The 15,186-nt window shown below is 36.7% G+C and overlaps 1 protein-coding gene across 1 annotated transcript in view; it reads right to left on the reverse strand.

The window, feature by feature from the left end:
• Window positions 1–1,077: 1,077 nt before the first annotated feature.
• Window positions 1,078–15,186, reverse strand: part of IPO11 (importin 11) — a 77,823-nt gene continuing 63,714 nt past the window's right edge. Inside the window, exons 28-30 of the mRNA XM_059492746.1 lie at window positions 10,166–10,261; window positions 6,703–6,787; window positions 1,078–1,837 (exon numbers count right to left, since the gene is read on the reverse strand). Of these exons, the coding sequence (XP_059348729.1) occupies window positions 1,673–1,837; window positions 6,703–6,787; window positions 10,166–10,261 (346 nt within the window). The 3' untranslated portion in view covers window positions 1,078–1,672. The remainder of the gene's footprint in view (window positions 1,838–6,702; window positions 6,788–10,165; window positions 10,262–15,186) is intronic.

Here is a 15,186-nt window from a genome sequence, read left to right on the forward strand (position 1 = left end):
TGGGGTGTCTGCAGATTAACTGTGCAACAAATCCAAACACAGTCAAAAGCTGCCAGGTTCTGGTAACTGTGGTTCACAACTGAATGGGGCCATCAGCACACTGAGTCTCCTCCCTTGCAAGTGCCAAATGTAACCAGATAAACCTCTTAATTATGAGATGATGATGGCGGATAATTGAGGAAATGAGATACGTATAACATACAAACAAAGAATAGCAATTCTTCTGGTAAACCTCCCTATGCTAAGCTAAAATGCAGGAAACAACGAGCTGAGTTCTCACACAACTTCTCCTGACAGATGCTGGCAGCAGGGGACAGGGGAGGTTTCGCATTTAGAACTGTAAGAGCCCAAACAGTCTCTGATAGTAATGCCAAAGGAGGAGAGAAAGATGAGTCTTCCTCTACAAACTGAGAGATGGTTTCAAGAGAGATTACTCCAAAAAGATCAGTAAAAAAGGCTCATATTTTTAAAAGCATCTAGTAATCTAGTAAGATTGTCAAAAGCTTGTAGGTGTCATAAACAGCTAATCCCCTCTGAAAAAAAAAAATCTGATTTAATAGCTGAATCATCCCTTAGTGAGGCAAAGTTAACTTCAACTTTAAAGGTGGAAGATTAGTACTTAAAAGGAAAAATCTGAAAATGGAAATCAGATTTTTCCTCCGACTCCTACCTGCAAGGTACAAAAGACAAAGGCACATAGAAAGGAGGAGCTTTACCCTGCAGGTAACTAATAAATAATTGAAAGTGAGCCTCTTGTTTGTAAATAGTTGTTATAACTGTGACCATTTTGGCTTAAACATTTTAGTAACAATTCTGAAGTATCCTCATGACATGTCGTTGCTGAAAAAACAGAAAGAATTGAGATACTGTACATGGTAATCTTAAGTAGTCCAGGTACGGCCACAAATTAACTAGAATTAATTGCTCATCTACCTCTGGTGAGTTTCTTTGTGTTATGACAGCTAAAAGTGAAATAGAAGTAACTCAAGAAATTAATTTCTTGGTAACAGAAAAAAAGAAAACTTGGTGATAAAAATGAAAACTCACATTTTCAGACAGAAATATATTATACTGATTTCTCTAACAATTTGAACACAATTTAAGTGTTACAAAGTTTTTTTCTCTGAGACAATAAACTCAAATGGGAATTATTTTTCTCTCATGAAGGAATATTTCTGTTTACAGTCTTACAGCTTTCTAAATCCTTCTGTTCGTAAGGTTGAACATACAGTCTAAAAAAAGCAATAGAAAGGGATAGTTACAGATCTACAGTATTAAAGGAAGCAGCTCCTGAGACTGAATTATAGTGCTGAATTAACAGATGCTTCCCTTCAATATACATTAGTAAGTTCCTTCAGACTGCTGACTTTATGACGTACCTTTGTGAACCAATAGCATGGTAAAGGGTACCAAAAATGGTACTACCTAGGGCAGCATATACCATGTTAGGAATCATAGAAATGTTAGATTAATGATAGAAGCCTTAATTAACCTTTTGTCATTAAAAAAATCAAAATAGCATAGTTTAGGAGCAACAGCAGCAAGTTTTTTTATTCTTTTGTATCAAGTTATTTTCTCCTTTCATTAGACTCATCCATACAAGACCCAAGGCTAGAGTTCTTTCATATTTTTGAAATATAAATTTGACATAGAAAATCTTTTTTCTGCTTATTTAGAAGCCTTGTAAAAATTCTTGTAGCTGGGCAACTATTTCTGTATCCACGGTTTCCATAAGGGTGTGAAAACCTTGTTCTCCCAGTAATTCCTGCTGTGCCTTTAACTTCTCATAGACGAACTGCTGCAGTGACACAGCGTGTACTGGGTCCCTCAGCGCAAGCTGTGGAAAATACGTAAAATAAAAATAGATAACAATGCAAAAATATTACTATATGACTTACACATTTTGATTATAACCCCAGCTCAAGAAAGAAATCTACTTTTATTTTCTTCATATTTACTTGAGAAACATGAGGAAACACTAGTGCAAAACAAAGATCAAATTAATTATTATCAAGGCAGATATCAGTTTTAAACTATTTGAAACAGTGTCAAATCATGAGTCTTACACTTTGCTCTAAGGTTTAATGCTTTTACCAGATAAAATAATTTCAAAGCTACTTTATTAGTTACTGATGAATGAGGTTCCTGTAACTCCTAAAAATCAGATCAGATCTTATCAAGGACTTTATAATGATGGCATGCACTATGCTCAGTTTTATTTATTAGTAAGAAAACAAAACACCGAAAAAGTCAAACTTGTTTAGATAATATAACAAACAAAATAAACTGTCTACATGTATAAAGAATAGCCACACTTCAGTACTGACACCGGTAGACCTCAAAAATCTAGCTGGGTTATACAACTTTCTTTTGAGCAGGGAAAGACAGGATATTTGTTACTATTTTCCCACATTAGCTGCCTTTTAATAGCAAAAATAGGTAAAAAATGTCAGCTACATTGACAGAGGATGTACTGCTAATTTTAGTGTCAGCAGACACATGGGCAGGCTCAGGGCACTGACAGTTATGCCACATTTGTCCCTCAGTCCACCAGGCTGGGAAGAAGGGGATGGGAGATGGGGACACCTGGTGCTTGCTGTATCAAAGAAGTAGGATGTTGAAATTAACGGCAACTAATGTAGACCTGTGATCTGTTCATCTTAGTGTCAAACCCAAACAACACTACTGTTTATGCTGGAAGGCAAACTATATAAACTGTTTTGCTGTTTCACGGTAAGACTTGATAATTTTATTACCTATGATTACCATAACACTATTTAGAAAGGGGAAGTAAGTGCAGTAACATTTTGGTACTCTGTAGGAGGATTTTTTTTCAGTAAATGTAATTTGAATCTGTAGAATATAATAGACATTTCTAACAAAATTTCTAAATCACAACTAATCTAATCAATATTTGCCCAAGTTAGTAGCATTTTTTTCCTGCCTTGCCAGGCAAAGAATCTGCCAGTTTCTGAATGATTTGCATTTTTTCACCTAAAACTGTAATTTGGGACATATAATGCATTTATACGATTTATACATAGTTTCTCTAAGTTCATAGCTCTGAACAGTCATGTATAAAATTACTCTAGGAAAGACTGCACAGAAAAACAGGTATTTAAATACAAGTGTTCTCATCCTTGTGACCCTGACCAAAACCACTCAATCACATTCTCCACAACTGGGACAGGACAGAAAATATAATGAAAAGCTTATGGGCTGAGATAAGATCAGGAAAGATCACTCACCAGTTTCTCACATGAGCAAAACAGATTTGACCCCGAGAAGTTATTTTACCGCCAACCAGATCAGGATAGGGTAATGAGAAATGAAACCATCTTAAAACACCTTCCTTCTTCCTGGGCTCAACTTTAACCCTAAATCCTCTACCTTCTCTGGAACAGCTTGAGGGACAAGGGAATGGGGATTGCAGTCATTTTATCACATGTTTTCTGTGCTGCTTCTTCCTCTTCACACTCTCACTCTACTCTATCATGGGGTCCTACCCACAGGAGACAGTACTCCATGAACTTCTCCCACAGGAAGTTCCATGGGCTGCAGTCCTTCACTAACTCTTCCAGGGCAGATCCCTTTTTTTCCGTATGGTGCAGTCCTTCCGGAACAGGCGGTTCCAGTGTGGGCTCCTCTCTCCATATGGCCACACTCCAGTGTGGGCCTCCCATAGGGTCAGACTCCTTCAGACATGCTCCTGCTCCAACTTGAGCTGCATATGGATCTCTGCATCCCCAGGGACCTCCATGGCTGCAGGGCCACAGCTGCCTCACCATGGTCTGCACCAGGGGCTGCAGGGGAGCCTCAGCTCTGGTGCCTGGAGCACCTCCTGCCTTTCCTTTCTCCCTGACCTCAGTGTCTGCAGATTTGTTGCTCTCATGTATCTCATTGCTCCCTGGCTGCCTCACTGCTCAAAGCAGTAGCACTTGAAGCCAGTAAAGACTTCTGTAGTATGAGTAATGCCTGCTGCTATCATCTGTAAGTCAAATGCGACTTAAGAGTCTTCAGGCTTAATTAAGGAGTTAATACACTAACTTGTTTTCATTCAGATAGTCATATCAAAAGTATTTCAAGTAAATAAAAGAGTTTCCTGCAACAAGAAGTTGATTTTCTTTTCCTCTACTTTTTTGTAACTAGTATTCAGAACTAACAAAACAAATGAAATAGTTTGATATAATGAGTTTGTCAAGAATATTCGACAGACAGCTGCAGTCTTCACTGATTAAGCAAACAAAATCATAAGTTTGGAAGAACAGTAAGCATACTTGGCGAAGGACTATATACTAAGTATGTATGCTGAGTTCCTAGGTGTGTGGCCATAGCTGAGTTATTGAAATGCGACTGACTCTGATAAGACAAAACAAATCTATTTTCCAGTTAAAAAAACCACAAGTAAATTCCAACACCTCAGTCAAAACAGCTACAGACAGGAAACAAAAATTTGGCAAGTAATTGATTATTGAAATGTGCCTTATGATGCTAGGTGGAAACATGGATTTGACTAATTTTTTAATCTTGTTACTTTACAAATTGATCTTGACACTGGCTGGACTGCAGAAACCAGTCTTCCACCGCACTGGCTGTAAACATGGGCTTGAAGCAGACAAACAGTTCAGAGGTTTTGCTGAATCCCTTTAGGTTGTTCTTGATTTTCTTATCAAATTTTATATTTATTCCCTCTTTTACTTTACCCATGGTACCAGCTATTATAGTTTTCTAAGTTCATGTGAGTGTGTGCACTACAGAGAGGAAAAACCTTCCAACACACAGAGGTAGGAATGGGCCCAGGTAATGTTTTGTTTTTAATCGTGTTTCTAAAATCAAATGCTAGCTGTTGCTTTTGAAGCCATGATTAACAATTCTGATTATTATCTGACACTTCTGCTACTAGTGACCAGCCCAAAGGACCCGTACAATTTTGAAGTAAATAGCCAAGTGTTGTGTCTCAATTTCTGCACCATCTGCAATGCTATATATCTCACTATTTCAGTTGGGATTCAGAATGAATTTATAGCAAACATTCATAACAACTGCAGTTCACTTGCTTTCACAGCTGCAAGAAATTACATTAAAAAGAGTAAGAATACAGTGTATACTAAAGTTAGCTGAAAAAATGACAGTGTAGAAGGCTTAAGTGAGAAATATATCAGGAAAAATTAACTAAATATAAGAATGAGAAGACTAAAATAGGCAGCTATTCTTACAAAGAAGGCTTGAAAGGAGAAAAACAAAGAATAATGCTTAGCAATCTAGAAAACAGCAACCATGGAAATAGTTAAATTTAGACTATGAGATTCAAAACGAAAATGAAGCCTTGACGTTCATGTATGATAATTTATTCTCAGTAAACTTTACAAGAAAACAAAGGCTGAAAATGTGTTTAAGCTTAACATTAAAGAGAAGACGAGGAAAAAAGCTCAAGCAATTCCTAAGGGAAAAAAGGAAAGTGACATGCAAAGGAAGACATATGTAAGGGAAGATAGACACAAGGGAAGTAAATCAAGACCTCTGATGTGTGGCTTTTAGTTTGGTGAAGCTCCTCCTTATCCAAGCACATTTGTCATTATTCAAATGACAACTGATGTCATACTGCATGTCACCCCAGAATAGTCCCCTCACTGTAACTGTGTACATCGGCAGCATATTGGTATTTTGTGTAATTTAATGATATAGCATAATTCAATGTGCCCTGCTTTTCATTTTGCCTGACATATCCACACTAAAGGTAATCCATCACAAGTCTAAATTCCTCAACACATATCCAAACTATTGAAGTTAGCCTGCAACAGAAAACTTAACATCTGACACACAATGTTATTAAAACTTTAGCCAGACAGCAATGTAGTCTGAGTACACTCAAAAGTAATGAAAATTAACTTTTGCTTTTTACATCTGATTAACAAACAAAACATGTCTTTCTTCTCACTGTTGATCTATACATATATGAATCCCTATTCATAACAATAACAATATACACATATATATCGAGAGATTATACAAAACCACAAAGAATAAATATCACTGTGCAACAAACAGCTAGAATTTAAGCTCATAATCAAGAAGGAAATTTAACAGAGTCTAGAGATGCTTTTAAGAATAACAATTATAGAACTGTGTAGTACATTTTTAAGGACCACTGAAAATTACATTTCTGCATTTTGTTTAAATATGAAATTGCAAGACACTAGGAATTTCTCTTAAGGCATTTCTAATAGCAGAAGAATATGGAAAGGTTTACATTTTTTTAAAAAAGACATGTATTATATTGCTTTTATATGTAAAAGAAGTTACACAAGTATACACTGGCTTCTTTGTAAGAGTTCTTCACATTAGAAAAAAAATCTATGCAGGCACATTAATTCTTTTAAATAGAAATTTGGCCTGCCATGACATTTCAATAAAGTTTAGCTCTCTTCTTTTTTCAGTAAATTCCTTCTATATTGTGTTAGTATTGTAATACCCAGATTTTGTGGACAAATGATGTTTATTTTGATAACAGTTATGAAGATGCAAAAGGCAAGCAGAAGCCTAAGTGTTGTGGTGGCAAGGTTTGGCAGTAAACTTCCTTTTTTTTGATTCAAAACATGAATTTTCCAAGAACAACAGATCAACCAAACCTAAAAAGAATTTAGGTGACAGAAGTGCAGCACATAATCAGGTCTATGACTGAATAACAGATCTAAAACTTACAATTTTTTTCCTTTTGTCTTGTTCTGTGGGAGGTTCCTCAACTTCTGTAGCTCTGGGCTCTTCAAAATGAAACATTAACATGCAGCTAAAAATGGGAACAAGAAGAGTTTTAATATACATTATCATTAAAAATTATTTTAAAACACTTTTAAAAACACAGGACAGATAGAGGAGTTTGCTGAAAGTCAGGCAATCTGATCACAAGTAATTTTTTCCTGAGAACAGTGAATCTAAGGAAGCCTGGAATGCATGTTGTCTGTCACCTCCACCCATATAACAATCTCAGTTATCCTTCATGTTTTAGCTTAAGTTGTGGGTTTAAATGTATTTGTGCACATAGAAAACAGACTACATGGCTTTAAAAAAAATACAGAAAACCTACTGTTCTTTACAAAAAATTTCCACTCCTTTTCAAGAAAATGCCGTACAAGCACTCTATACAAAGTCATAGTAGCTAAACATGTACAAAGATTGCAAAGATGTCTCATGGTATTCATGTTTTTCTGTGAGGTCTTTGTCAAAAGGACCTGAAAACTAGTAAGGACAGTGCTATTCTACAGTAAAATCTGCAAGACACTGAACAAAGGTTTTAAACTCATTTTTTACATGCCTCAAGTGGCAGGTACCCATATGTAAAATTAACAGCCATATTTTAACTTTTATTTTTGAAGTATAAAACCAGAAAATATGAAAAAAATTCAATTTAAAAGCCAGAGATTTTCCTGCCTGCTGAAATTATTTGAATGGACTTAATAAAGACATTAATGACAGCTATCCAATAGAAAGTATGCCTTTCATTAATTTTATATGCTCTATGCTGAAACATTAGACAAATATTCCACCATTTTATCAAATCTTTTCCTATAATTTCTGCCTTAAAACCCAAAACTATTTAAAAACAATCAGGTGATGACAACTTGCCACCATGTATCAGGTATGACTTAAGACACAAAGGACACATAATTCACATATTACAAAGCACCAAGACAGATGCAGATTATTGTTCATTTTCAGTCCTGCATTACTGTGCATTTTTAATTACTGCATTCCAATAGCATGTGAAATACTCCATCAACTAAGATGAAGAACCCATTTTAATGTTACTAACATGAAAAAAGGTTGTGATCTTATGTGTTTTTATATGACTTTTTATGAAAATCTTCAGACTTCTGTTTACATATTTAGTTCTATTAACATGTACTTAGAGCTGTGTAAAACACTTGCTAAACAGCATGACAAGCAGGGTCAAATACTAACACAGAAGCCATTTTTAATAAAGGGATTAGTTATTTCAAAATAGTATATCAAATTGCATATCTCCTCTGCTTACAAAGGGCTGCTTGCATCTCAGTTTATTAAAGGAAAAGGAGAAAAAACTGTCAATGTCAACATACAAGACTGAATTAACTTTTTCAGATCTTCATAAATTTTAGGTACCACAGAATCCCAAACACAAGGAGAGGAGAGAATAGAAGAAGAGATGGTGATACAATTAGGAAAAATCTGAGTGTTGGTGAAACAAGTCTAGAGCAAGGGAATGCTCCCCATTCCAGAAAATTTGAGCTTTGTAAATTTCTCTCATAATTATCCCAACAACATGAAATATGAACTCTATGAAACCCAGCTAAGTGCAATCGCTTTGTAATATAAGACAGTGTAAACATTTCCATAACCTGATTAAAATCCAATATAAATCTAAAAACTCACAAGGCTTTTACTGCTTCCAAAATCTCACTGCTCTAACTACAGCAGTTTCTTTAAAATTCCAGTTTAAATGTATTCATTTGAAGAGGTTAAGTCACTTAAGCCGTTGCCATCGTTTAACCTTTACAATCTTCCCTGTACATGTTTACCCCACTCTTCACCCTTCAGTGGGTAAAGTTCCATAGCATTTCAGCTTTGATCTCCCCTTGTTAAACATGCACATAATTTTATTTCCTGCACTACAATATTTAGCTAATATGATAATCAGTGGACATCACATTATCTTTTTTCTGAAGCAGATCGGGCTTAAGCCATTCTTCTTTAGTTTGGAGAGCCACAACAGTGCACATGATTTCAGATGACTGCTCTCACTTTACTTCTAAATGATGTCAAGATATATTATGCAAAAGTCAAAATCTTTCAAACAGCTCTTTCAGAAACTGCCAACATAAATATGTCCTTGGTTCAGTGTGACTATATTTTATGAAGTAAAAACAATGCCCAGACTTCGGAAAAGTAGTGACAAATTCTACAAGCCTTCAGGTTTAAAATTTGAAATGAACTAGGATAAAGTTGAGAACTATTTTCAACAAGTACCGGCAAAGCAACATGTTTAGAAATAGAAGGGCTCTGAAAGGTTTTCTCTAATAGTAAACAAAACACAGTGCCAGACATTGTGCATATTCCCAGACTTTGGACTTACATCTTCTTTACTAAGAGTTTGGCGGAAGTACTTTGGCAAGAAATTCTTACGCATAGTTCAGGCTCAGTGTGAGTGTGGACTGCTCTGAACACACAGTTGTGTGCATACCACCAATTTTAAGTGGAGAAGAACTAAATAGATTGCATTCTGGCTGTTCTGTGCCACCTAGTTTCAGTGGCAGTGAACATCCCCTTAAGCAGTAAATTAATTAGCTCAGATAGAGTCTGTTCAATCACCATGTAATGATCTGAAAGAAAATGCTTGATTCTTTGCATCAGAGCATCAGTAAATTTTGTTATTACAACTCTCCATTCTAAAAGTAAGTAATCATTACAGAGATAAAAATGACATTAAGATGTCTGCCCAAAAAATATCTTCCTATTCATTAGGTTGGCTTTTTTCCCCCCAGCTTTGATGGGCTCCAACCAGTAACCAGGGAACCATCAGAAGATGAATGAGTGTGGTGCTGGGTGGCAGAACACCACCAGGACACCTCCATCATCCACATTCCTGCCACAAGCAAGCTCCAACTCCTAGCTTGGGAAACTTTTGAGATATATTCTGTAGCAATTACATGTGTTACATGGAACAAATGAAGAACTCTTCTTGTGGGATATGCTTCTAAGTTCTCCAGGCTGTGAAATATTGTACACTAGGTAAACTCACATGAAGTTCATGTCACATTCAAATATACTCTGAACTACCTCTAAGGAAGGGTGGTCCCTATCAATACACAAGATTGTTATATTGAAATTTTAGATGCAAAAGTCAAGTAAGCAAAAAGCAAATCTAAGCATATGAATGTTTTAAAACATCATTTAGTATATAACTTAATGAACAATATAAAATTATACTATAATTTTAAGACCTCTTTCCCCATTGCAAATATTTTCTTTTAAGACCAAAAGCTCCGTGTCTTCCTAAAACACTCATTCTTGAGAAAATAGATCTCTAACAAGCATATCTTAACTGCCTACAGAATTTTCAAATTAAAATACTTCATATAAAACAGTACTGCTACTGTTAAACCCTGTTTAAATTAGATTTTCCGCTTACTCTTTGTATGTTCCTGTTTCGGGGTCTTCAGTCATAACATCATTCAGTCCTTCCACTGAAATGTTGATGATACCACAAAATTTATCTTGGATAACACTGTAAAAGAAAAAAATTTACTTTGGATAACATTGGAAAAGAACAGGAAAGTGACTTAGCTAAAGGAACTGCACAGGAAATTTGCTCAATTTTGGAGTACATTTATTGAGAGGTATTTCCCTTGTTTACTGCTTAGCTGAGCATGCTATCAAGCAGCTAATTCAGTATATTGTTTAATTACAAAAAGGCTTCAAAATATACAAGAAACATTATTTTTATATATAATAGAACTTAGTATGCCACTGAAAACCTAAAAGTAATTGCAAATGAACAGAAGAAAATACACATTAGCAATATCCTTGATATTAGGAGTCAAGAAACTGAGTGGGAAGGGCATGCTCCTGCCAACAGGGAAGAGAGTAGTGGCTTCTACTCCCGAAACATTTAGAACTTTCCTACCGTCACTCTTCAACACATAAACCTACACAACCCCTTGAGCAATGGCTGCTTGTAAAGAAGGTACACTCCCCTACTTACCTGTATTTCTTCACTTTCCAGCTGACTGGGGAGTCAGCTCCCCAGAGTGGGTGGAAAAACCCTGCAACCAGTTCTGCAAGAAAGTCACTTTCCTGACTGTACAGAGAAAGGGCAACAGGATTTATCTGTTTAAACACAGACAGCTTCTGCCATTTGACACATAAAGCTATTTAAGACTAATGCAAAAGGCTGGTAGATATCACTTGGGAGTTAAAAGACACGAGTACCTTTACTCAGCATGACCTGAGGGCTTGACTAGACAGGTCCACAACGCCCAAAATGACACTGAACACATTTACATTTGCCCCTGCCTTGAGAAAGGATGTGCTGGTAGGGTAAGGGCATAGCAACAAGATCTCCCGTTGACACACATAGTAGGCAACACCAGCTCCTCGTTAATGGAGAGCAGCCAGCTGCTGCTTCTGCTCCATTTCCTGCTACTGTGGATCTAATGCCAGAGACATGCTGTTGTAGAACATGGGTTCTCAGACTCCTACTCCATGAACTGCAAAAGCATGACGACAAACTGCAAGTGAAAACCTTGCAGCATGATGACAAACTGCAAGGGAAAAGATGTTCATCTCAGTAATACCTCCAGCTACATGCAGCAAAGAAAGAGAAAGGACCGAACTGGTGATCATAAACTACAACCCTTTTCCTGGGACTGCCACTGACTGATGCACCTTATTGCTCCCTGTTTGGAATTTCAGGCTTAATTCTCCCAAAAAGATGCTGCTGATGCTGCTCCCTAAGAGGCAGAGGCAGAAGCAGACACATTGCATTTATTTATAGGCATCGAACATGAACATATATTGTACTTTGTAGCTGATAATTGTTTTAACACAGACAAATCTATTTCCTAATATTATTTCCTTTTCTTATTTGGGGTGAAAACTGAAGACATGGATGAACTGTAGCCCCTTACACAATAGCAATTGCTTTTGAAAAATTTCTTATCGGACACACAATAACATTTTATACATATGACAAAGACTTAAATAACAATAGATACCTTAGAAAAAATGCTTACCACATTAGAATACTAACCATAGAAAGTATTTCTTTTACGTTTGTTTTGATAAAACTGTAATCTCATTCATGATCCTTTCTTTCAAAGGGATTAGTTTTTGTTCCCTTTTTAAAATTCAGCTACTCTTGTATGCCAGAATCTGAAGTGTATTTTGCACATCAGTCTCGAAACTCTTGAATTCCACAAAATGAAAACTGACATGATTTCTACTGCCTGATTGCCAGTTATGTATTTTAAAAGACATTTAGTTCTTTGCCAAAAGGCTTCCCCATCACATTCAGAACAGCAAAATGTTACATGTTGTGAGACTGAATCTGTCAGGTTCTGCACACAGCAAGCAAACAACCTACTGACCTCACAGCACAGCTGAGAAAGTCAAGAGTGCCTCAGTCACCTGCACAATGAGCCCTCTGAGACAGAGCAGGTTTCTTCACCAAGTCAAGGGTCCTGCCTAGCACACCTCCATTAAGACTCTTTTGCCTCATCCTTGTTTTTGAAACACATGTCTAAGAATATACCTAAAACAGTTAATATTTTCCAACATGAGTAAGGTTTGTATTCCCCAACAAGCTGCCCTCAGATTCACATCAATAGCAGATAGGAAGCATTCAATGGAGAAAAATGTGAACACTTTGAGCCCTGGAGAAGTAAACTCTGCCCTGTTCATACACACTATTCTATTAATAATACAGGATGCTGTCCAATATCTGTATTATTTCTTCCTTCCAAGTTGCACGAATCCCAGAATGGATTGGGTTGAAAGTGAGGTCACCTAGTTCTGACTCTTGCTGCCATAGGCAGGTCACCTTCCAATGGACCAGGCTGCTCAAAGCCCCATCCAACCTGGCCTTAAACACTTTCAGGGAGGGAGCATCCACAGCTTCTCTGGGCAACTCAGTGCTTCATTACCCTCACAGTAAGGAATTTCTCCCTAAAATCTAATCAAAACCTACTCCCACTTTTAAGTCATTCCCCCTTGTCCTAACACTACCGTTTCTGATGAACAGTCCCTCTCTGGCTTCCTTGCAGGCCCTTTCAGAGACTGGAAGTTTGAAGTCAGGTCTCCACACAACATTCTCTTCTCCAGGCTGAACCACCACAACTTTCTCAGCCTGTCTTCATTGGAGAGCGTTCCACTCCTCTCATCAACCTCGCGGTCCCTGGACTTGCTCCTGGAGTATCAGGTCCTTCTTACATTAAGGGCCCAGAGCAGGATGCAGCACTCCAGCTGTGGTCTCATCAGCACAGAGCAGCAAAAATATTGTTCTTGATAGTTACCACAAAAGCTCATAAGGAAATCACTGATTTCTTGGAAAGAATATTCCTATTTTATGACATAAATGAGAAATAGTACTTCACTTCTTTAGTGGAAGATTCATGACAGTGTTTTTGGGTTTTTTTAAGGAAAAAAAAGAATGTAGAGCACCTTTCAAAATGTAATTTGCTTGCAGCTTTCAGTAAATATAATTCCTTTTCTTTGCTTTTTTCTCCTTTTTAAATGGGACATACAGTTTCTTTCTACCAAAGACCCACTGGAATATTTACCAAGTATGGAGCCATTAAACACTGTGACTATTCCTAGAACACAAGACACATGCTGGTGAAAAATAAAGACACCACAGACTCACGCTTTAAAAAAAGAAACCTCAAAGTTCAGTGGCAATATAAAACGATAAAACGCATCAGGCCTTATTTTCATAGATAAGAAAGCATGCCATGTCACTCAAAGTAATACCTTTTCAAAGAGACTAAAATTAGCCTACTTATTTAAAGAAATAATTAGAAAATTCATGAGTGGATACAAAGAAGACAAATGCTGCATTTAGATGAATTTTCAGAACAGAGCAGTTAATATGTTTCATACTAAAATCTTAAACCTGGAGGAAGGCACCATTTAAGCAGTTCCCCCATTGAATTGCATACAATCCAGATTAGCAATGCAACAAACAAAACCATCAGGCTACAACTGGTTTTATATCTACCCAGTCTTCCTAAATTATTGGCACAAAAAATGTTTTGGTACGCAGCAAAAGTAAAAGGCCCACAATTGGGACTAAAACACTTCATAATCCAGTTTCAAAGATATAAGCACTACTTTTTTTTTTATTACAGAACGGATATTTTATGCTGCCTGTTAATAAAATTCACCTCACCAACAGAAAACAAAATTTAGCATTCAAGGCAGCTTCCATAAGAATAATCTCAAAACTTCAAAATAGAAGTCTGCATAAGTTTTTAAATAAAAGAATAAAGGCTTTGCAAAGGACAGAACAGACCCCATCTATTCTGAAAATAAAAAACATACTTTGTTTGGTTTTTTTCATTCTGTTTTAATTTCTAATGCACACAGCTCTATGTACAATTTATTATCCTGAGGTTTTATGTGAAAATTCCTAATTTTTACTTCACTTACATAGCAAACTACTGGAGACAAAAGTTTGTCATCATGTTAAAACATGTCCTGACATATTTTTAGTGGTGCTTAAATAAAATGGATCCCATATCTACTTTGCATATCCCTCAGAGAATGAGAAAAAAAAAATCTGTATTAGAAAAAAGACTTTTTCAGAGATAAAACAAAACATTTTCTGCTTTTCTACATTCACCAGGATGATGCAAACACCAAGAAGAGTTTGAATTCATATATTTACTAGTTTACATATTGAGCAACTTTAATTCTTTTTTCTTATCTCATTAGCCAAGGAAAGAGGTGGAGTGGGACAAGCAGAGGTTACTCTGCACATATTGTAAGTGACGTAAATGATTATTACACACACCCACCCCCTTAGGAGCTGCACAGTTCTAGAGAGCTCCTAAAGCAGTGAAGTACAAGTTAAGACAGTATTGCCAGGGGAGTCCTATGACTGACCATAAACCTGATCTTCATGAAGCACCACTTTGCTTCACGAGGGCAGATTTCACTAAGGCTTCTCATTATTCCCTAGTGATTTTAATTGACATATGAACCACATGTGTACATTAAAGAGTTGTCTTCCTCAAGTGAACATTTAAATACAAAAGATACTGGCTGCTAAAGAAAGGCCTTTCCCTCACAACTGCATAATAAATCTCTCAGTGCCTTGTCAGTCTAACCCTTGTGTCGGCAAGCTGGTAATTCGAGGATATCTCCTCTCCAAAGGATGGCTTTCAATGGCTCTAACTCTCTGCTGCGCAAACAGCTGTGACACCAGTTTCCTTTCATGTTCCCCCACTACAGATGGTGAGAGGCATACCTGGCAAACAACTCCCACAGCAGCTTGTCAGTGAAAAAGATGCACCTACAGAGAGAAGCTCTCATGCCTTTCTGTAAAGAGCAGCTGTGGAAATCAGAGCCTAAAAAAACAGAGCTGCTCTCTGCCAGATTTGAGAATTGAGAATTAGGTTTATTCAGTTTTTAACCTTTGTGAATTAGCAAAAC

This window comes from Ammospiza nelsoni, chromosome Z, assembly GCF_027579445.1.
Source record: "Ammospiza nelsoni isolate bAmmNel1 chromosome Z, bAmmNel1.pri, whole genome shotgun sequence".
NCBI classification, from domain to species: Eukaryota; Metazoa; Chordata; class Aves; order Passeriformes; family Passerellidae; genus Ammospiza; species Ammospiza nelsoni.